Genomic DNA, 23,624 nt, shown 5'->3' with positions numbered 1-23,624 from the left:
GCAAATGCCATCCCTTAAGTTGTGAGGGTGTAAATGCTTCAGATAAAACAGAAGGGGACAGTGTAGGACCTGTTAAAGAGCAGATAGAAGGATCTGAAATTATGCAAGGAGTAGAGAGAGTGCACAGAGAGAAATTTCTCTCCTTCTTTCACAACACTAGAACCAGGGCTCATCCCATGAAACTGAAGGCTAGGAAATTTAGGACCAACAAAGGAAGTACTTTTTCACACATCACATAATTAATCTATAGAATTCTATGCCATGGGGTGTGATGATGGCCAGTAGCTTGGATGGTTTTAAAGGGGACTTAGATAAATTCATGGAGGAGAAGTCTATCAAGTTGCGTCAAAATACCAGTTGCAGGGCAGCAACAGCAAGAAAGAAAGCATGCCCTCACCCCTCAGAGGCACCTGGTGGAGCACTGTGTGAAACAGGATGCTAGGTTAGATAGGCCTTGGTGTAATTCAGCAGGGCTGTCATTTTTTTATAGTATTATGTTCTTACTAATCCCTTGATGATTAATTAGTTTAATGACTACTGCATATGTTCTACCATAACATATGATTGGAGGATGGCACTCCTAGATTAAATGAGTACAATGTCAGAACCCTTTTTAAATTTCCTTGTCTTCCATAACTGTAAACAGGAAGCCTTTATAAAAGCACACTCAGACATACTAGAAGGACACAGACAACAATAGAGAAGGCAGGAGAATGTTGGGGCTGTGGACATTTCAGATTCCTCTGCTAGTGGGTCTCCTGATTCTGCATTACTTGAAGCAGCTCTGGTCACATAGACACTACCCTCCCGGACCTTTTGAACTTCCTTTCATTGGAAACATGTGGCGGTTTATAGCTCAGCTTCCCCAAAATGTTTTAATGGAGGTAACTTTTTCTAAATAATTAATCACCTTAATAAGATTATTTTTGAAGATAATTGTGAACTATTGTCCTCCAATGGTAACAGTGAATCAAAAATATTGATAATTTTGCAATTATTATGTATTCTATCATGACTATAGTTATACGTCCAATTCTCATTTCAGTAATGTTTTTAATTTTCTCATAATTCAACTTAATATGCAAATAATCCTTTCCTTCATTGTTATGTCACATACGATGATAATGACTTTTGTTATACAATGCAAATTGACTACTTCTGTGTCTAGCTTTATTTACTTTGCCCATGAATGTAAATGACATCTATTGACTTCTTGAAATGAATTAAGGGGATTCAGTTGGGACACATATGAATGGGGATCAAAACCAGCACTTTCAGCCCCGATGTTGACACAGACCTGCTTCTCTGGGAGTAGGCAGGGCACTTGTGAATGAGCACCTGTTTTATCTGGAGCAGGCAGAGGCCACATTCACACGTAACATGAAACTGCAGTTAAACAGGGCAAAGGTTGGAACTCCGTTATGTCTGAATGTGTGAAACCATCGTTTTTAGGCAAAAATGACCCGTGGTTTGCGTTGCAAAACTCCAATTTAAATTTTCAGTTTGTAGTAAGTTTCACTGCTCCAACCTGAGTTTTGGGGCAGTGTTACCTCCAAACACAGGGGCTATTCTGACCATCACAAAAATCTGGCTAGGAAAGCCTAGCCTGATTTTTGTGTATTGTCAGAACCACTGGGCTCGCAGCCGAGCCCAGTGGTTCTGGAGCAGCTAACCTGCTCCTGTAGCCTGCTCCTTAGCCCAGGTTTAGCCCGGGCTATCTGTTCGTGAGTAGCCATGGTGCGGCTCCGTGCCGCGGCTACTCGCAAGTAGACCCCCGACTGAGAGGTGAAAAGATTCTTTTAGATAAGCATTAGATATGCATTCTCAAACAGTAAGCCCAGGTTTGAAAAGCTAAGCAGAAGCAACTAAGCTTATCCTTCATGTAAATATGCTTTATTTATTTGTACCTAATCAAAACAGTAGCTTTTATTTTGCTAGGGGGATGCATAACTTTTAATATTATTTTAGGTGGTAATAATATCAGAACATTTGAGAACCCCTGAGTTCGCAAGCCTAGATGCACAAATAATTTTTTTAAAAAAGTTGGTAAAAAGTAAAAGATTTTTTTTAGAACTTTAACTGCCACTCTCAATAATACTCATACATATACACATTCCTATCTATCTATCTATCTATCTATCTATCTATCTATCTATCTATCTATCTATCTATCTAATTTTTATACTGCACAAAACAAAAGTTCTCTGGGAGGTTTACAATACAAAAAACAACAACCAATAAAAAGATTAACACATTTCAACAATTCAACACCCACACACAATACACCCACCCACACACAATATACCCACAATTAAAACATAATTAAAACTCAATTAAAACAATGTCTAATTAAAAGCCTGGGTGAGCAAATGTGTCTTGATTGCCTTTTTATAAGCTGTAAGAGATGAGGAGGCTCTTATTTCAGCAGGAAGTGTGTTCCAAAGCCTCAGGGCAGCAATGGAGAAGGCTTGTCCCTGAGTACCCACCAGAGGAGCTTGTGGCAACTGCAGATGAACCTCTCTAGATGATCTCAGTGGGCGGTGTGGTTCATAGAAGATGTTCTCTTAAATACTGGGGCCCAAGCTGTTATAGGTTTTAACCAAAACCTTGTACTTTGCCTTGAAACCTATCGGAAGCCAGTGTAGATATTTTAAGATGGGAGTGATATGGTCTCTCTGAGATGACCCAGCGACTAACCTGGCTGCTGCATTCTGGACTAACTGCAGTTTCCGGACTATGTACAAAGCAGCCCCACATAGAGCACATTGCAGTAGTCAAGTCTAGAGGTGACCCGCAGATGTACTATTGTTGTGAGGTAATTTATCTCAAGAAATGGACACAGCTGGCATATCAGACGAAGCTGATAAAAGGCACCTCTGGCCACTGCCTCAACCAGGGACACCAGGGAGAGTTTTGTGTCCAGAAGCACCCCAGGCTGCGTAACTGTTCCTTCTGGGGAAGTGTGACCCAGTCCAGAACAGGCAGATCAAAATCATCTCCCGAGTTCCGACCCCACACAATAAGTACCTCCATCTTATCTGGATTCAGTCTCAGTTTGTTATCCCTCATCCAGCCCATTACTGCCTCCAGGCAGGCATTTAAGGAGGTTATGCCTTCTCCTGATGTTGCTGACATGGAGAAATAGATTTGGGTGTCATCAGCATACTGATAACAGCCTGCACCAAATCTCCTGATGATCACTCCCAGCGGTTTCATGTAGATGTTAAACAACATTGGAGACAATACGATGCCCTGAGGAACACCGTACCAAAGTTCAGTTTTTGAAGAACAACAGTCCCCGAGAGACACCATCTGGAATCTTCCTGAGAGATAAGAGAGGAACCACTGCAAAGCAGTGCCTCCCATGCCAACACCCTCAGACACTCCAGAAGGATACTATGGTTGATAGTATCGAAAGCCGCCAAGAGGTCCAAAAGGACCAACAGAGTCACACTTCCTCTGTCAATTCCCAATTGGAGATAATCCATCAGGCCGACCAAGGCAGTCTCCACCCCATAGCCCACCCAAAAACAAGTCTGAAACGGGTCTAGATAATCAGTTTCATCCAATACTGCCTGGAGTTGGGAGGCCACCACCCTCTCAATTAACCTGCCCAGCCATGGAAGGTTGGAGACATGCCTATAATTGCTCACCTCTGAGAAATCCAAGGCAGGCTTCTTCAAAAGTGGTCTAATAATTGCCTCCTTAAAGCAAGGAGATATCCTATCCTCCCTCAGAGAAGTATTTATGATCTCCACTAGGCCTTCTACAACAACTTCCCTGCCAGATGGTATGAGCCATGTCAGGCAAGAGTCAAGAGAACAGGTGGTAGGTCCCATCGCTCCAAGCAGCTTGTCCACATCCTCACGAGTCACAAACTGATACTGACCCAGCCTAACCACATAAGAGGAGTCACTGGACACCTCCGATTTAGACAGTGCAGTAATTGTGGGGTCTAAATCCAAGTAAGCCTGAATACAAGATGTTTTATCCACACAAAAATCATTAAATACGTCACAGAGGGTAATAGATGGTTCCAAGTTCTGATTCAAGGGCGGAGGGGCACTCACTATCCTTCTCACAACCCTGAACTACCCCACCGGATGTGAACTTACGGACGCAGTACCGGCCAAAAAGGATCGTTTCTTTGCCACCTGTATAGCCAGAGCATAAATCTTCAAATGTGCTCTATGTTGTAATCTGTCAGATTCGAGTCGAGTCTTCCTCCACTTGTGCTCCAGTTGTCTGCCTTGCTGCTTCAGCCCCTGTAGTTCTTCTGTATACCAAGGGGTCAATTTTGAAGTGGGTCAGAGAGGACGCTTAGCTGCAATCATCTCTACTGCCCTGGTGAGCTTGCTGTTCCAGTTCTTCACCAGGGCATCAACAGGATCACCAGCAGAGCCAGCACTAAATCCCTCCAAGTCATCTTGGAACCCTATTGGATCCAATAACCTTCTCGGGCAGATCATTCTAATGGGCCCCTTGCCCCTGTAAGTCCAACCTTAACCAGAAGGTGGTCCATCCTTGAATGTGGGGAAATCACAGGAGACCCACCCTGAACACCATAGAACACCACCCTGATCAGAGTGAAAGACCAGATCAAGCATGTGCCCTGCAGTATGTGTCAGTCCTGAAACCCTTTGGGATAGGTGCATATTTGTCATGGCCACTATGAACTCCTGAGCCGCTCCAGACAAACTGGCTCCAAAGTGGATGTTGAAATCCCCCAGCACCACAAGCCTGGGAGACTCCAACGCCAAACTCGAGACCAAGTCCGTCAGCTCAGTTAGGGACTCCATTGAGCTGCAGGGCGATAGGTACACCAAGAGAAGTCCCAGTCTATCCCTTGTCCCCAAACATAGGTACATACATTCAATATGGTCAGACACTTGCACAGGGATCTTGGTCAGGGAGAGGTTATTCTTATAGACCACAGCCACTCCACCTCCCCGCCCACATTCCCGCACCTGCTCCTCAACAGAGTACCCTGGAGGGAGAAGCTGGGACCGGATTGGGCCACCAGCCTCCCCCAACCAAGCCTCTGTAATACATACCAGGTCTGCCCCTTCATCCAGAATCAGGTCATGGATGGTTTCCAACTTATGCTGGACAGACCTGGCATTACAGAGGAGCAAGATGAGAGTCTGTGGGAGGTTGGCACTACCCCCTAAGGTCAAAAAGCTGGCAGGGCAGCAGGAAAGGGAAACAGCTAATAGATTTCCGACTTCCCTTCCCCTGTAACAACACGCTGACCTCCCAACTTTACCTCCTCTATTCCCCACCACCACCGGAATAGCCACCCCACAGTCAATGGGCACACCCCCCGTCCCCCCGTCCCCAGACAAACCAAGACACATCTAAAATATCTAGGATCCAAAATCAACAGAAGCCAAAAAATATCACCAGGCCTTCACCCTCGTTGCCCCCCGAAGTGGCTCCCCCAATGGGGTGACCCCATTTCTTGTCGCCCCTTCAGTGGCAGTCCTGCCGCCACAGGGCAGCAGCCCTTTTTTTAAGCCCAGAAAGATGGCTGATCTGGGCAGCTGACTTCAAGAACTGCTGATTCATCCCCTCTGGCCCCGATCCCGCACAGACAGGGGGAACAGCCACAGCAGGGCAACAGCCACAACCCCACACATTAGGGGGCACACAGGCTGGCAAGCTGACAACAGCAGACAGCAAACACACAGGCTCTCACCACTTAGCAGCCACAGTCTCTGGGAAACAGATGTTAAAACAACGTCCTCCTCTCTACAAGGCTTCTGGCAAGTTTATGTGGTTCTGCTCTGTTCCCTTCTGTTTTATCTGAATCTTTTACACCCTCAAACCTTAAAGGATAGCATTTGCTGAACCGGATACTGCCCAGCTCATGATGGGCCAGCGTGATGTAGTGGTTAGAGTGCTGGACTAGGACCGGGGAGACCCGAGTTCAAATCCCCATTCAGCCATGAAACTAGCTGGGTGACTCTGGGCCAGTCACTTCTCTCTCAGCCTAACCTACTTCAAAGGGTTGTTGTGAAAGAGAAACTCAAGTATGTAGTACACTGCTCTGGGCTTCTTGGAGGAAGAGCGGGATATAAATGTAAATAATAATAATAATAACAATAACAGCAACAACAGCAACAACAGACAAGCATCTGCCACACAATACACCAGATGTAACTGTAGTCGAGAAGAAAGAAAAACAAGTGAAAATAATCGACATAGCAATAACAGGGGATAGCAGAATAGAAGAAAAAGAAATAGAAAAAATCACAAAATAAAAAGATCTACAAATTGAAATTGAAAGGCTGTGGCAGAAAAAGACCAAAGTAATCCCAGTGGTCATTGGCGCCCTGGGTGCAGTTCCAAAAGACCTCGAAGAGCACCTCAACACCATAGGGGCCACAGAAATCACCATCAGCCAATTACAAAAAGCAACTTTACTGGGAACAGCCTATATTCTGTGACGATATCTATAACTGACAATAAAATCCAGCCATCCCAGGTCCTTGGGAAGGACTCGATGTCTGGATAAAACAAACCAGTCAATAACACCTGTCTGATTGTGTAAACAAGAAATAATAATGTTCGTTATTCCTGACAGGAATAGCCCACAGGAGAGAGGTTATGCCCTTACCTGTTTGTTGCCTGTGGGCTTCTCAGGGGCATTTTGTGGGTCCCCATGTGAAACAGGATGCTAGACTGGATGGGCCTTGGGACTGATCCATCAAGGCTGTTCTTATGTTATTAACTATAAAAGTAATGTGATAATCTTTATAAAAATTCAGTATAATAAAACATGCACTATTGTTTCAACTGCTCTGCTCCACATGGGCATAATTGCTCCATGTAAGGAAGGGATCTTCCTAAACCTGCTCTCCACTACTAGAAGAGCATTGAAACATTGCAGCAAGAACATTCTTCTATTCTTTGGTACGGTAAGCTAACTGCTGACTGAGCAAAGACACCCTTTAAAGTGGTTATTCTCTTATATTTAGCAGGGGAAGAACAACTGGCCCTATACAACCCCAGAACAACATCCATCCAGTGTCTGTTGCTGGTGTCTACCTTATGTTTCTTTTTAGATTGTGAGCCCTTTGGGGACAGGGGACCATCTTATTTATGTATTTTTCTATGTAAACCACTTTGAGAAATTTGTTGACGAGCTATATATAAATATTCTTCATCGTAGTAGTAGTACGAAAAATACAAATATGACAAATATTTATATACTGCTTTTCAACAAAAGTTCCCAAAGTAGTTTACATAGATTTAACATAAATAAATAAATTGGCTCCCTGTCCCCAAAGGACTCACAATCTAAAAAAGAAATAGATAGACACCAGCAACAGCTAGGCTAATTTCGTTCATTATCCCACGCTATCAATAACTCAGGAGAAAATCCAAGTAAATATTATTTCCCCTCTAATAACAGTTTCTCCCCGCGGCCGCCCAAGTCCTGCTATGTTGCCTCATCATGGCAGGGGGTGTTCCTGGGAGGGATGAGTGAAGTACGTTGGGAGATATACTCCCAGTAGGGTCACCCAAACCATGAAGGTCATCTCAGCTGCCCAGCTAAACCAAGCAGGCACCTATATTGGGCAGCAGTGATATAGGAAGATGCTGAAGGCGGACGATCACTTCAGTGACAATGACAAAGGCATTATTTCATACTGCCCAGGAGAAGGCAATGGTAAACCACACTTGTATTTTACCAAGAAAGCCACATGGATAGACAAAATAGAATGATTGTCATAAGAACATAAGAATATAAGAACAGCCCTGCTGGATCAGGCCAAAGGCCCATCTACTCCAGCATCCTGTTTCACATAGTGGCCCACCAGATGCCACTGGAAGCCACAGGGTGTGGCTTGAGGGCGTGCCCTCTCTCCTGCCATTACTCCCCTGCAACTGGTACTCAGAGGCATCCTGCCTTTGAGGCTGGAGGTGGCCCACTGCCCTCCGACTTGTAGCCATTGACATCCAAACCCCTCTTTCCCCCCCTCAATTCAATTTTTATTAATTTTAACAATAATATCCATAACAAACATAATAGACAAAAATGAACTTCCTGCGCACCTCTCTTCATGAAACGTCAACTATAAAATTTACCCTTGCTATAGTAATAATACAAAACACAAATTTAAGCTCTTTTTAAAAAACCAATTAAATCTACCCGACCTGCATTTTTTTAAAAAAATTTCAAATCCTGCTGTAAGATCCATAGTAGGAAAATAATTCTTTAAGTACAACAAAAACGGTTTCCAATCTTCTTTGAAACCTTCTAAGTTTTGGTCTCTTATCAGTGTTGTAAGTTTTGCCATCTCCGCATATTCCAAAATTTTTATCAGCCAATCCTCTTTTGAAGGCAGTTCATTACTCTTCCATTTCTGTGCATATATTATTCTGGCCGCCGTAGAAGCATACATGAAGAATGTTAAGTTATTTGTAGAGATTACTCCTTGTGTTATTCCCAGCAAGAAGGATTCTGGCTTCTTAGGAAATGTCATTTTAAATATTTTCTTTAATTCATTATATATCATATCCCAATAGGCCTTAGCCTTCCCAGAGGTCCACCACATGTGGAAAAAGGTACCTTCAGAATGCCCACACTTCCAACATTTGTTTGAAACATTTTTATACATTAATGCCAGTTTTTTTGGTGTCAAATACCATCTATACATCATTTTATAATAATTTTCTTTCAAAGCATAACAAGCAGTGAATTTTAAATCATTTTTCCATAACTTTTCCCAGGCTGCCATTTCTATATTATGTCCCACATCTTGAGCCCACTTTATCATAGTCATTTTGACCACTTCCTCTCTTGTCTCCTCCAAAAGTAACAGTTTATACATTTTATAAACTAATTTTTCATCATCTTGACATAATTCCTTCTCAAAATTTGAAATCTGATCCTCAAATCCAACTTTAAAATCTTTCTTATAAATCTCATTTAACTGATAATACTGAAACCAATCTCTAACCAAACTTTGTATTTCAGTTAAGCTTTTTAACTTACAATCCTTTCCCTGAAAGTGTAACAAGTCCCTATAAGTACCCCAACACATCTGCATGTTTACTTCTTTACGTGATAAGGCTTCAATCGGAAATATCCATAACGGAGTTTTAGGTTCCAACCAGTTTTTATATTTTAACCACACCCTCATTAAATTCCTTCTCAAATAGTGGTTCAAAAAATCTTTATGTATTTTACTTTTTTCATACCATAGATAAGCATGCCATCCAAACCTTCTGTCAAATCCCTCCAAATCAAGAACTCTAGGGTTTCTCAATGTTATCCATTCTTTTAGCTATGTCAAACAAACTGCATCAAAATACAACCTTAAGTCTGGCAAGGCAAGACCACCTCTTTCCTTTGCATCTGTTAAGTTCTTAAAATTTATTCTTGGTCTTTTCCCCTGCCAAACAAAGTTAGTTATGTCCTTCTGCCATTGCTTAAAACAAGTTTAAAGTGTTAAATATGGGAATAGTCTGAAAGAGAAATAACATTTTAGGCAAGACATTCATCTTCACCACTGAAATGACATCCAAACCCCTCTTAAAGCCATTCATGCTGTTGGCTGTCACCACATCCTGTGGTAGAGAGTTCCACAAGTGGGTCACGCATTCTGTGAAAAAGTACTTCTCTTTGTTGATCCTCGACCTTCTGGCAATCAATTCATGGAGTGACCCCTGGTTCTAGTGTTGTGTGAGAGGGAAAAGAAGTTCTCTCTATCCACTTTCTCCACACCATGCATGATTTTATAGACCTCTATCAGGTCTCCCTGCAGTTGTCTTTTTTCTAAACGAAAAAGCCCCAGGTGTTGTAGTCTTGCCTCATAAGAAAGGTGCTCTAGACCCCTGTTCATCTTGGTTGCCCTCTTCTGTACCTTTTCCAGTTCTACAGTGTCCTTTTTAAGATGTGGTGACCAGAATTGTAGGCGGTACTCCAAATGTGGTCGCACCATAGCTTTGTATAAGGGCATTATAATATTAGCTGTTTTATTTTCAGTCCCCTTCCTAATGATTCCTAGCATGGAATTGGCCTTTTTCACAGCTGCCACACATTGAGTCGACACTTTCAACGAGCTGTCCACGATGTAGTGCCGGATGATGGGCCCCTCCGGTTGAATGGTACTCAACATGCAACTGAGGAAATGCTGAGGATCTCTCAGAATACCGATGGTGCTTATAACACAGTTAGATTAAAGCCTTTTGGATGTCTGGCAGCTGATGTTGCCATGCAGCCATGCAGGAAAAGAAAATCTGAAGCTACCAAGATAGAATTACAATGGGAACGTGGAACGTAAGAAGCATAAATATGGGTAAGCTCAACACAGTGAAAGATGAAAAGAATCGACTACAGATTGACATCTTGGGCATCAGTGAATTAAAGTGGACTGGAATGGGACACTATCAGTCAGAAAATCATAACGTTTACTATTCAGGACATGAAAAACAAAGGAGCGATGTTACTTTCATAGTCAGGAAAGATTTAGCAATGACAGTACTTGGGTACAATGTGGTCAGTGACCAACTAATATCAATTAGATTTTGTGGACAACCCTTTAACATGACGGTTCTTCAAGTCTATGCCCCAATGACTGATGCAGAAGAAGATGAAGTTGATGGATTTTATGCTTAAGTTCAGTCTGAAATTGACAGAACATGCAAGCAAGATGTGATGCTGGTAGTTGGAGACTGGAATGCCAAAGTTGGAAATGGTAAGGAGGAAAACACAGTCAGATTATATGGCCTAGGAAACAGAAATGAAGCAGGAGAATGACTTATTAGTTTCTGCAAAGCCAATAATCTCTACATTGTTAACACATTTTTCAGACAACCAAAGCGGCACCTATACACATGGACATCACCAGATGGAGTACACAGAAATCAAACTGATTACATTATTGGTGCAAGGAGGTGGAAGAGGCCAATTATAACAGCAAAGAAATGGCTGGGGGCCAATTGTAGAACAGCTCACCAACTGCTCATGCGCAAGTTCCAAGTCAAGCTATAGCGGAAAAACAAAGCTATCCAGCTTCCACGATATGATCTTGAAAATGTACCCACCATCTTCAAGGAAAACATCAGGAGCCGCTTCTGACACCTCATGCCTTCTGCAGGGGTTCTCAGGGGCTGCTGTCTGTCATCTTTGAGGTCATGTCTGCAAGTTAGATTCTCTGGTAGTATATGAGAGAGGATTCATGGTTTGTCATTCAAAATCTCACATGCTACCAGAGAATCTACACTCAGAACACTTCAGGAACCCTTTGTGCACTACACCACCACCCACTCTGGGCCACCCCAGTGCCCCCCAAGTGGAGTTATGGGGCTGCTGAAACCTCCATTATTCCCTAGGGGGGGAATCTTAAAGACCCATAAACTTCAAGAAATCACAAATAATCAGCCCTTGCCCAATTCCTTTGGAATCTGGGTTGTGGCAGCCTGGCAGGCACCCATTGCGGCACTACCACCCAACCCACTCTTCTGCCCCTGAATCCATTCCCAGGCTGGCATGCAGTAGCCATAGCAGGCTAGCAGGCTGGCAGGCTGGGCTCAGGCTGTCAACAAGGCAGGCATAGGCAATGGCATGGCATCATGGCAACTTGAGGCATGCAGTGCTGCAAACTAGTTCTCTCTCTCTCTCTTCAATGAGGAGAAAGGCAGAATGGTGACTACTAACTTGCTGAATGAATTGAAAACCCCTCCATGAACTCCCCCCCACTCTTGCCCCTTCTTCAACCATTCCCCTAGCCAATGTGGGATCAGTAAAGAGTGGCAAGAGGCAAAAGAGCCAATGGGGAACTAGGGAATCATCAGCAGGTCAGCCCATGCTTTAGGTCAGTGTTTCTCAACCTTTTTGCACTCAAGGACCACTAAATCATTTGTGCAGAGTGTCAAGGACCGCTACATTCTTTGTGTGCAGTTTCCCGGACCAGCAGTTAGTAAAGGGGTTTCAAGTTTAATTTTATGTTATATATCTAACAGATATAACATCTAACATTGCAATTAAAATAATATCATAAACTAAAGTTTGTTAAACAATAAACTGTATTTTATTTACATACTATTTACATACTCATCAAAATGCACACAAGAAATTAAGTTAATGTGAACATTAAAATTTTAAAACTACATGTTTACAGGCTACATGTTTACATGCTACATGTTTACTTAACCTTTTCCAATTCTTTTCATCGTGTGTGCATCATCACTTATTGGGGGGAAATCCCAGGCGCCCGATATTGTTGTGCGTGCGCGGAATCTCAAGACTTTCCCCTTCTTTCTCTGTAAAAGTGTTTGCTTGTTTTGCTGGGACGGGAAGGTTACACTGAAGAGGCGATTGCACATGCAAGGGCTGGCTCGCTGTGGCGGCCCCAAGCCAGAGGAAGCGCGAAGGGGGCGGGACTCAGCAGAAATGTCCACTCCCGTCCCTGCTGCTGTAGTAGCTGCGGCTGAGGCGGGGCTGGAGAGCGGGGGAAGGCGGGATGGATGGCTATTGCCAAGAGACGAGGAGGGGAGCCGGCTTGTTTGCCTTTAATACGGAGACTTTGAGGCTTAAGAAAAGGCGGGGAAAGGTGCTCCCCTCTCCTCCTGGCAGAAGAGCTCAGGGAGATGGTGTGTGGCAGGAACCTGCATTTTGTCCAGCTTGCAAAGGGAGAGAAAGGGGTGTCTTTTAAGAAGCGGTGCCTGATGCGAGCAAAGGGGCGGCACTGCCAGGTGCGCGCAGCTGCCGGCTCGCTTTTATACAGCACCACACACGCCCGCCGCCTCCCCTCTCTCCTCCTCCAGGGACCTTCTTAAAAGACAGCAGTCCGCGGACCAGCTGTTGAGAAACACTGCTTTAGGTCACCGATCGGAAGGCTGGAAGGGCGGGAAGTTCAAAGAGATGTCAAACACAAAATGGAGACTGACTCAGAGATCGCCACAAAATAATGGAGGTCCAAAACAACAAAATGTTTTGTAGTCAAAACAGGGACATTTTGTATACAAAACTTTCGTATCTGGAAAATGGGTGTTTAGTTTGTCTACAAAATCCCGAAACAGGCTGTTTTGGGTACAAAACATTTTGCATCCGAAACATTTCACACATCCCTAGTGGGTTCCCCTCTGGTGCATTTGCAAAATAATTGAGAAAATGGTGCAAAACGGCCTAGAATTGGCTGCACCATAAAACCTTAATTTACCAACATCTCTCCTTCCAGAAATGCCTCGGGCACCAATTAGACCTCACAAGCATTTTCTCTCAAAGAAGAGGGAATCATCAGACTCATAGGAAGAAGTTAGATCAGACAAGAGAGCAACAGCACAGGCTCCTCTCCACACTCTCCCTTCCAAATAACCAGCTCTTCATTAGGCTATGACTGGCTCACCTGCCACTCTGTCACAGAGGGGCTGAGCAGTCAGAAGTCAGAGGCAGGACAGTCAGAAGAGCCCCTGGCAGGGACTGGCTCTGCTGTCCTGATCCTAGACTGCGGTAAGGCAGGCGGTGGGGGTGGGGGCTTCAAAAGAGGGACTATGAGGGAATGAGAAGGCTGGAGTCAAGAATCTGAGATGGGGGTGGGGGAAGGGGAAATTGGCAGAGAGGAGAGCTTCACACAGGTATATGAACTTAAAATAATCTAGTTTCTTTGAATATAACACTTGTCTCCTTTGTTTTGACCAAAATGGCAGCTGGGGAAAAAATACGGCAAGATTTACACTCTATGGATAGGGCCACGACCCATGGTGGTACTTTCTGGATTCCAAGCTGTTAAAGAAGGGCTGATCGGACATTCTGAAGAATTATCTGACCGAACAGAGACCCCTTTTATTAAAGCTGCATTGAAAGGCAAAGGTGAGTTGTTTTGAAAGCTAAGATGTTTAATCATCTTCTCTACAGAGAAATCATAAAGGTGTTCTAATCAAAAGAGAATGAAGGAAATTATCCTCTGGAAATGAAAATTGTGCTCCATTTCCCAGCTATAGTTCATTAGACATGGAGATGATCACATCAGCTCTTACAGAGGTCTCCACATAAACTGAAAAGTCAACAAAGAAGACATGAGCATTTTTAATCCTGGACAGGTGTTTATAAAAGGAGAAGTGGTCTTGTGCTGGCAGGCAGGAATTGTCCTCTTTGCTAAGCAGGGTCTGCCCTGGTTTGCATTTGAATGGGATACTACATGTGACCGCTGCAAGATATTGCTCTTAGGGAATGGGGCTGCTCTGGGAAGAACAGAAGGTTCCAAGTTCCCTCCCTGGCATCTCCAGTTAGGGCTGAGAGAGACTGCTGCCTGTAATCTTGAAGAAGCTACTGCCAGTCTGTGTAGACAGTACTGAGCTAGAAGGAACAATAGTCTGACTTGGAAGATGAGAGCTTCCTGTGTTCCTGTGTTCCTAGAATTCATGGGTTTTGCAAAGGTAGCAACACATGCCTAGACTGCAAGGTAGAAGTGGCTATAACATACATAGTGCGAAGAGTGGTAGCTGAGCTGGGTGGATATGAGGTAAGAAGCAAAGAGCAGCCGAGTCATTACGAGGATGAGAGTCATCTAACCTCTTCTAACTTTACTATTTTGGTTCGTGGGACTTGTACTGAACTTGCTAGTAGTAGCCCAAACTCATGAGATGGGATGCAGGACAAATGTCACCTGTTATTGAAATAAACATGAAAGTAGGCAAACAAAATTAGACTATGAGGCTATTCAAATGATGGGAGAAAATCGGGCTAGCGGAGATCATACAGACAAGCTGCATTTTTAAAAACTTCTTCAAGAATGGGTTGGTCTTCGATGCATGGATGTATTATAAGTTGATAATGAGGGGTGTGCATGAACGGTTAGATCCAAACAGTTTTGCCTAGAACTGGCGTGGTTCGGAGGTTCCATCACGGACCGAACCGAGGGTGGTTCAGTTGGTGATCAGACTCAACCACAAATTGTTCAGGTGAACCGGTTCAGAGCAGTAAGGGGTAGCCAGTTGCGGGTGGTAAGAGGGGGGGAAAAGCTTACCGTGGCCAGGGCAGATTCCAGTAGCACTGCTCGCCACCACTCACCCTCCCAGCAAAGCCCAAGCACGCTTGCTTCTCTTTTACCGAGCTGCTGACTCAGGAAATTGTGTGGTGACACAAATGGCCTCTGTGCATGTACAGAGGTAACAGAAATGGGCTGTTCTTCAGGAGGCCAAAAGGGGGTTTGGAGGAGCCACTGCTGCCACTACCAATGTCTCCACTGCCTCCACAGCTGCCTCTGCCATCCCCGCTGCCAAGGGACTAGTAAGTACTCTTTCTCTCTTCCCACACCTTAGGGATTGCCCTTTTACTTGTGAAAGGGAATCCTTGCTGGATTCTCCTTTAGAAATGTATTCCCCAAACCAGCCAGCAAACCAGTTTGGTGGTCACCCAGTTCTAGACTGGTCTGGCCAAACCAGTTCCATGTATACATGTACTGAGAACCAAACATATCATGAATTTTGTGAGCAAAGATGTTTCATTGATTCCTGAATATCTTAGGAATAATATTTGCAAATGGACATACGTGGAAGCAGCAGAGGCATTTTGGGGTAGTTACCCTGCGGAAGCTGGGACTGGGGAGGAAAGGGATGGAGCACCACATAATCGAGGAAGCCCAACAGCTTGTGGAGACTTTTGCAGATGAAAAGGGTGAGTGAAATGACTACTGATACTAGGCTGGCACATGTTTTATAGATGTTGTGAGCTGCTCCGAGCAGTAATGTACGGGAGGGGTGGTGTATAAATGTTTTAAATAAAATAAATAAATAAATAAATAGCAGTCTTCAGAACTCTTCAAGTACAATCTGTACATTTTGAAAAGAATTGGATGCATTACTTCTTTCACCTTCTTTTAAAAAATGTATTCCTAACTGCATTACGGTATCCCATTCTCATTATTATCAGGAGACGAAGCATTAATATCAATATTAATTCAGTTAAGTTTCTTTGCAGGGCAGCCTTTTGATCCTTCATTACCCATCACCAATTCAGTCTCCGAAGTGATAAGAACCTTGGCTTTTGGAAAGCATTTTCCCAAGGAAATCTTCCAGAAACAGGGGGAAGCCATTTGTTGTGCCATGAAGGTTATCTCTACCGTCTCTTATGGGGTGAGTGGACTTTTTTCTTGCCTACAGAGTTCAATTCCCCCCTCCCCACAACTTTCACTCTTTATTAGTATTTAGAGTGAGTATTGAAAACTAGTGGTTAGAGTTTGGTTTGGACATAAAAGCAAGGATACCCTGGTCTAAATTTTCACTCAACCTTTTCCAGTCACTGACTGACATCCTAATATAAGTCACACAGTTGGTATAATGATAGAGGTATAAATTCTATAGAAAGAACAGGGAGAAAAGACTTATGGGTAGAGTAGTGCTGCAAATGAAAGAAGGGATAGAATCCAACAAGTTAGCAAACTCAGGAGAACTGGAGCCCCCAGATTTCTAGGCATGCTAAATGACTGTGTCTTCGAACAGATGGTTGGGGAATCAATGAGAGAGAAGGCAAACTTGGACTTAATCCTGAGTGGTGCTTAGCACCTGGTGTGAAATGTCAGAGTTGGAGAACCATTGGGAGACAGTGGCCACAGTGTGATTCAATTCAGCCTATATGTGAGTGGAGCATTGCCAAGGAAGTCCAACACAGATGTTATGAACTTCAGAAGAGGGAACTTCTAAAAAATGAGGGGATTGGTAGAAAGAAAGCTAAAAGTCAGGAAGGTCAATCAAATCATTCCAGAAAGCATGTAACTTATTTAAAACCACAATAATAAAAGCTCAGTTGGAATGTATACTAAGAAGGAGGAAAGGTACCACTAACTTCAGGACGATGCCAGGGCGCTTTCTAGATTGCACACTATCTGATTGTCTCAATGGGTCCCTTAAGTGTTCTTCCGTATAGCCTGTGTTTTGACATCACAGCCCCTACGTTATAATGAAGGTGCAGCTCATATTTCCGATGTCTTCTTTTGGATTTTATCTTTGCATTATAGTGCTACAATGTTGCAAGTCCGTTGCAGGAAAAAATAGCTGTATTTCCCCATTGTAGAAGGCTTGCCCTCTTACAACGGATCTCTAATGTGGTTTGAATTCAACGCCACAAAACATTACAATTTACTCCACTTTTTGCAGTGTAAGGCTCGCAATCTGGCAAGCATCCAGTGTGGCTAACAAGTAGAGCCAGGGAAGCAGACTTCCTTCAGAAAATGGAAATCCTGCACAAACAAAGGGAACAGAAAGGACTAAAAACTCTGGCAAAAGAAATGCAAGAAGACAATAAAGGATGAAATAAAGAGAGTTTGAGAGTTTGAGGAGCATATATCTAGAAGTGTCAAGGGGAATAACAAAAACCTCTTTAAATATATCAGAAGGAGAAAACCTTCCAGGGAGGTGGTTGGACCCTTAAATGATGACAGCATGAAAGGCAGGGCCAGATTAACATAGTAGTAAATGTAGCATTTGTTACGGGCCCCGAGTTTTCTAGGGCCCCGCACACCTGGCTTGAAGTCTGCCCCTTCTTTCTGCTCTCTATTTGGTGCTCTCTGCTGACTCTCCTCATTGCCTGCTGCTGCCCATTTTCATCTCTGGCATCGCTCGCCTGGCTCGAGGGCGTTTAAGCAAGGTCTTCCTGGCACCATGGTGTTGATTGGGTTATCTATTATGTTAAGCAGCACGGGAGGGAGTAGTAAGAACATCAATAGGAACAGATAGCTTGCAAAGGGGTCTCAAAAATAACTTAATCGCCAGGGAGTTGGTCCTTATTTGTTTAAACTGTAAAAGTTTTTAAAAACATACACACAGAGAGTAAAAGAAAAAAAGCAGTTTAGATTTAAAAACAACTAACTATTAATGCCGGGTGGAAGAAAGGAAGCTAAAGAAGATGCTAGTTTAATGTTGCCAGCGTTTTCCGACTGACTGGGAGAGGGTAAAGATAAACAATGAGAATGTGTACCTTGAGGAAAAAGAAAGCCGGAAGTAACTCAGATGCACGGCAAGAGGAGTCTCAAAGTTTAGTGGATCAATTGAGGGGAGCTTGAAGGGAGATTATATTATGGTCTTGTTGGGTAAGGTCACTTATATCCTCCTTTAGTATCTAGTGCTGTTGGGAGGGAATTTGTGATCATTGCTTTTCAAGGAACTGACAAATTTAAGGTGAGCTCCTTTCCTCTCCTCTAGAACTGAAATAACTACTGCTGCGTTGCCAACTTCATTAGCTTTACATTGGGATGCCCGTTGAAATTGTCCAAAGATAAACGGAGGCTGCAAACCTAAACACACTTACTAGAGAGTAAGGCTCATTGAGTTCAGTGGGACTTACTTCTGAGTAAACATGCTTAGGGTTGCACAGAATGATTTGTGCATTTCCTCCTTTTAATATTAAGCATGTTAGTATAAATTAGATTGAAAGAGGCTGTGCCTCCTGCCAAAAGATTGTCTTTTGGATACTTCTGTTTTCATTGAAGTTGCTAATGCACCTCATCATAATCACATTCATTTGCAATGTATCAACTATTTTAAATATACATCTGCTTTCCTGTCAGGCTTGCACAAGAGGTTAAACATATATTCTTAATATTGTCAAATGGCCCTTTTAATGTGATGGCTGCTGGGATCCAATATGTTCTGCACACATTGGAATCAAACATCCACTGTTGTGTGCCAAAATTGCTAATAGGTTCAGATTTCTCAAAGTACAGAATTCCTGAGAACCGTTTAATTTAAACATTCAGAGTTTTGTTCCCCACCCCCTTTCTCTTTGTGAAAATAACTCCAAAGGAGAACCCACGGTCAGGAGTCACAAAAGTGTGTGTGTGTGTGTGTGTGTGTTTTGCAAAGTTTGTTGACTGGCTGGCTCAGCTGAGTGGAGGCATAGGGCGGTTGGTGGGGGCGCACTAGGCAAATGAAAAAATTGAATTACTTTACTATGCAAGTAAATAATTTAGGTTTCAATATTTATGTGCATTTTTAAAATTTGGGGCCATTTCATAACATATGCTACAGGCCCCACACTAGCTTAATCCAGCCCTGATGAAAGGGATTACAAATAATAATATGAGAAATATTTATATACCACTTTTCAACAAAAAGTTCCCAAAGATAGATAGATAGATAGATAGATAGATAGATAGATAGATAGATATAAAATGGCTCTCTGTCCCCAATGAGTTCACAACCTGAATACGAGATAGAGACAAGCAACAGCCACTAGAGGCATGCTGTGCTGGTAATGAATAGGGCCAGTTTTATGTCCCCTGCCAAATAAAGAGAATCACCACTTTTAAAAGGTGACTTTTTGCTCAGTTAGCAAACACTGACTCGACGGCACACTTTACCCTTACCAGAGGACTGGAAAGTAGCTAATGTAACTATAATTTTCAAAATGAGAACTTGCTGAAGGAGAACCAGCATGTCTTCTGCAAGGGCAAGTATTTTCTCATTAATCTTTAGGAGTTCTTCACGAGTGTCAATAGGCATGTGGATAAAGCTATTTCTGGTTGACCAAGTATATTTGGACTTCCAAAAAGCTTTCAACAAAGTTCCTCATCAAAGGATCTTGAGTAAACGTATCAGTCATGGGACAAGGGGACATGTTCATGTACGGTTTGGTAACTGCATGAAAGACAGGAAACAGAGGGTAGGAAGAAATGGACAGTTTTCACAATAGAAGTAAGTAAGATGTGGGTTCCCCCGGGGATCTGTATTGTGCTCTTTAATTTGTTCATAAATGATCAAGATGCTGGCGTAAGTAGTGAAATATCCAAATCTGCAAATGACACAAAACTATGTAGGGTAGTGAACTCCAAAACAGATTGTGAAAAGCTCCAAAAGGATCTCTCCATACTGGGTGAGTGGGTGACAAAATGGCAAATGCGGTTCAATCTAAGCAAGTGTAAAGTAATGCGTATTGGGGCAAAAAAACCACAAACCCATGCCAACTTGACATATACTATGATGGGGTCTGAGTTGTCAGTGACTGACCAGATTAGCGATCTTGGGGTTGTGGTGGACAGCTCATTTAAAGTGTCCACTCAGTGCACAGCAGCTGTGAAAAAGGCAAATTCCATTCTACAGAACATTAGGAACGGGATTGAAAAGAAAACTGCTAATATTATAATGCCCTCATACAAATGTTTGGTGCGGCCACATTTTTGAGCATTGTGTACAGTTCTGGTTACTGTATCTTAAGGAGGACATTGTAGAACTTTAAAAGGTGCAGAAGAGAGCAACCAAGATGATCAGGAGCCTGGAGCAACTTCCTTATGCAACAAAAGTATTAGGGATTCTTTAAATTCAATTTGTACCCAAATCGAATCACCTCCTATTTGTTTTGGGTCCTAATCTGACCAGCTAGCACAGGGGTGATTTGTTTTGTCCATATTTGGGTACAAATAGTTCTGTACCCAAATCAATTTGCACAAACGGGCACAGGCAGTGATTCTCTCAGCTGCAGGAAGGGGGTGAAAAAAAATTCTCTTCTCCTTTCCTTGATCAGAAAAGCAGGAACAAAAAGCAGAGAATCCACTCCAGGAAGCAAGCAGGCAGGCAGAGCAAAGCAAAACTCCCCCCACCGCTCTCTCTCTCTCCCCTCCCATGAGGCAATAAGGCAGAATGGTGGCTGTCTGCTCCTTAAGTACATTTGAAAATCTCTCCTTTGAACTTCCACTCTTGTCCCTTCTTTGACCCTTACCCTAGCCAATGCAGGGTCAGTCACCCCTGGCAACACAAGATTTGAATAGAAACGAGCCAATCTGGAAGCAGGGGGAAATCGCCAGCCAATTGTTTCACACTAAGTCACCAATCTGAAGCTTGGGAGGGCAGGATTTTCAAAAAGATTTCCTGACACAAAATGAAGACCGTAAGAGAGATTGCCGCAAAAATGGAGGTCTGAATCTAGAAATATTAGATTCCATGTATACAGTATTTGAAGGTATTAATGTTTTATGTATTTTATGTATTCACTGATGTTGTTGTTTCTTTTTGTATTTATGCTGGCCTTGGGCTGAAAAAAACAAATACATACAAATATTTCAGGTCCGAAATCTGGGAAATTTGTTTTGGATCCAAATCTGGCCAGCTAGAACAGGGGCAATTTGTTTTGTCCACAAATCACCCCAAACAGGTAGATTTGTATCAGAATCATGTTGTACCACAATTGATTCACACATCAAAGCCTACAGCATCTGGGTCTTTTTTAATCTGAAAAAGAGGTGACTACAGGGAGACATGATAAAGGTGTACAAAATAATATGTGCAGTAGAGAGAGTAGACAGAGATAAATTTCCCTCCCTCTCTCACAATACTAGAACCAGGGGGTCATCCCATGAAATTGGAGGTCAGGAAATTTAGGACTGACAAAAGGAAGTACTTTTTGACACTGTTCATAATAAGTGTATGGGTTGTAGGGATGTTCACAGAACAGGTCAGTCTGGTTTTATGATGCAATTGGTGATGCAAATAGTCTCCGCGCATGTGTGGTCACTAAACGGGTTGTCATTTGGGAAGCTGGTGGGTAGGGATGTGCAAACAGATTCAAATTTGAACCAGTTCAGCTGGAAGGTTCAGATTCGAACCAAACAGGGCATTGAATTGGCAATGCCGATCTGAGTTTGAACCAAACAGAGCCTTGTTTTATTCAAACCAGTTTGATCTGATTCAAACTGGTTCTAGCCTCCAAAACTGGGTTGGATGGTAGGAACCCATGGATGCCAACTACCACTCAAACCCCAAAGCAATCAGACCCTCTTACGAGGTTTAATGAATTTTTTTTGGGGGGGTGGTGGATTTTTCCCATAGGGTATAATGGGGACTTGAACTGGTCCATTATTTCCTATGCAGAGCTCCTAGGGGCACAAACCCAGGGTGAGTGGTAGGCACCTAGGGGTGTTATTAAATTATTAAAGATTTTTTCCCAATTTTTGCATTTCTCCCATAGGAAATAATGGGGATTTGAGGATGCCCCATTCCCCCCTTTGGGGGGTGCCTAGGCACCCCAAAGTGTGTCTGGGGGCATGGCAGGTTGTGCCAGAAATCCCTCCAGTCAGCCCCAAATTGGTAGCGTTTATGGTTTTTTTTTAATATTTTGATAGATATATGATTTACCTTTTTCTCCCCCCCCACTTTATTTTTATTAGTTTTCTGCATACCAATGTGACTTCCAGTTCATCTTTCAACATAGTTATACTAAAACATCCATATTTGCTCTCATGTAAATATCTATATACTTATTTCTTGTAGACAGGCCATGTGTGGCGACGTGGTAGGAAGGAGGCGATTGGCTGAGTTTGCAAGCAGAAGCACCTGATTGGGCAGTGGGGATTCCATATGCAGATAGGGAGAAGGAGCCTGTGAGAGCAGAAGCACCATGGTGATTGGGCAGTGGGGATTCCCTATGCAGATAAGGAGGAGGGGCCTGTGTTGGTTAAGGTCAGTTGGAATGCAGCTGTTACTGGTCGGAAGATGTTCTTGATATAAAAGGAGAGCAGGCAGGGGTCTGCAAAAGACGGGTCATGAGGGAGGAAAGAGCCCCTTCAGGAGAAGGAGGATGCCGTTGTGTAAATGAACAAAATCTGTTAACTCAGGGAGGGAGGAAGAAAAAACATGAAGGGAGGGGGAAGAAAGAGTGGAGAAGAGCAAGTGGAGGATAGAGAAAGAGAAAAAGAAGGGAGGGGGAAGAGAGACAGAAGGAAAGGCAAGGGACGGGTCTGAGCCTGTCAGCAGCCTGAGGGGAATGAGTGGCCATGGAGGCACTGGCAGCAAGGAAGGGTCCAGGCAACCACTGCTGCTGTTTGGGGCTACTGAGGCCATTGTAAGAGGGAGGCAGTCAGGCAAGGGATGGGCCTGGGCCTCTCAATGGCCTGAGGGGAATGAGCGGCCATGGTGGTGGCAGCAGCGAGGAATGGCCTGGTCAACCACTGCTGCTGCTCCTGAAGGGAGGAGCAGGAGCAGGACTCGGGTGAGTGTGGGGAGGTCTCTGGGGATAGGGGGCTGCAGCTTGGCCAATAGGCAGCAGCAATGCTGCAGCCATGACCAAGAAGGGTGAGGAGGATGGAAGCAACAGGATGGAGGAGGAGCAGGAGTGCAGCTCAGGTGAGTGTGGGGAGATCTCTGGGATGAGGGGAGCAATCAAGTACTAACGCGCAGATGCTCTAGAGTTCTAGCATTGAAGCGGAGAGAAATAATGGCGGTGGTCAGAATGCAGAGGTGAAGGCCAACAGGCAAAACCCCTCCGGCCAGAAGAGGTGGGTGGACGGCGGGCGTAGCCCTGCCAGCCAGGAAGAGGAGGCAGTGGCGGGGAGAAATGATGATGGTGGTGAGGAGGTGGGCAGATTGTGGGCAAAGCCCTACCAGCTGGGAGGAGCCGGTGGGAGTGGTGGTGGGATGGCCTGGCCCTGGCCCGCCCAATGGGGAGAGCTGCGGGGGGGGGGGGACAAGCAAGCTACAGTGGGAGAGTGGGCGAGTGTGGGGGGGAGAGCGAGCAAGGTGCAGGGGAGAGCGAGCGAGCGAGGTGCGGGCGAGCGAGGTGCGGGGGGAGGGCGAGCGAGGTGCGGGGGGAGGGCGAGCGAGGTGCAGGGAGGGTGAGTGAGGTGCAGGGGGAGGGCGAGCGAGGTGCGGGGGGAGGGCGAGTGAGGTGCGGGGGGAGGGCGAGT

At 44.0% G+C, this 23,624-nt stretch overlaps 1 protein-coding gene across 1 annotated transcript in view; it reads left to right on the top strand.

Moving 5' to 3' along the window:
* Positions 1-713: 713 nt before the first annotated feature.
* The window catches only part of LOC128349055 (cytochrome P450 2J4-like), a 69,950-nt gene continuing 47,039 nt past the window's right edge, over positions 714-23,624 (top strand). The window contains exons 1-4 of the mRNA XM_053304935.1: positions 714-884; positions 13,663-13,825; positions 15,482-15,631; positions 15,935-16,089. Of these exons, the coding sequence (XP_053160910.1) occupies positions 714-884; positions 13,663-13,825; positions 15,482-15,631; positions 15,935-16,089 (639 nt within the window). The remainder of the gene's footprint in view (positions 885-13,662; positions 13,826-15,481; positions 15,632-15,934; positions 16,090-23,624) is intronic.

This window comes from Hemicordylus capensis, chromosome 3, assembly GCF_027244095.1.
Source record: "Hemicordylus capensis ecotype Gifberg chromosome 3, rHemCap1.1.pri, whole genome shotgun sequence".
NCBI lineage: Eukaryota > Metazoa > Chordata > Lepidosauria > Squamata > Cordylidae > Hemicordylus > Hemicordylus capensis.
The sequence above is the reverse complement of the archived record's forward strand: the minus strand, read 5'-3'. Positions and strand labels throughout refer to the sequence as shown.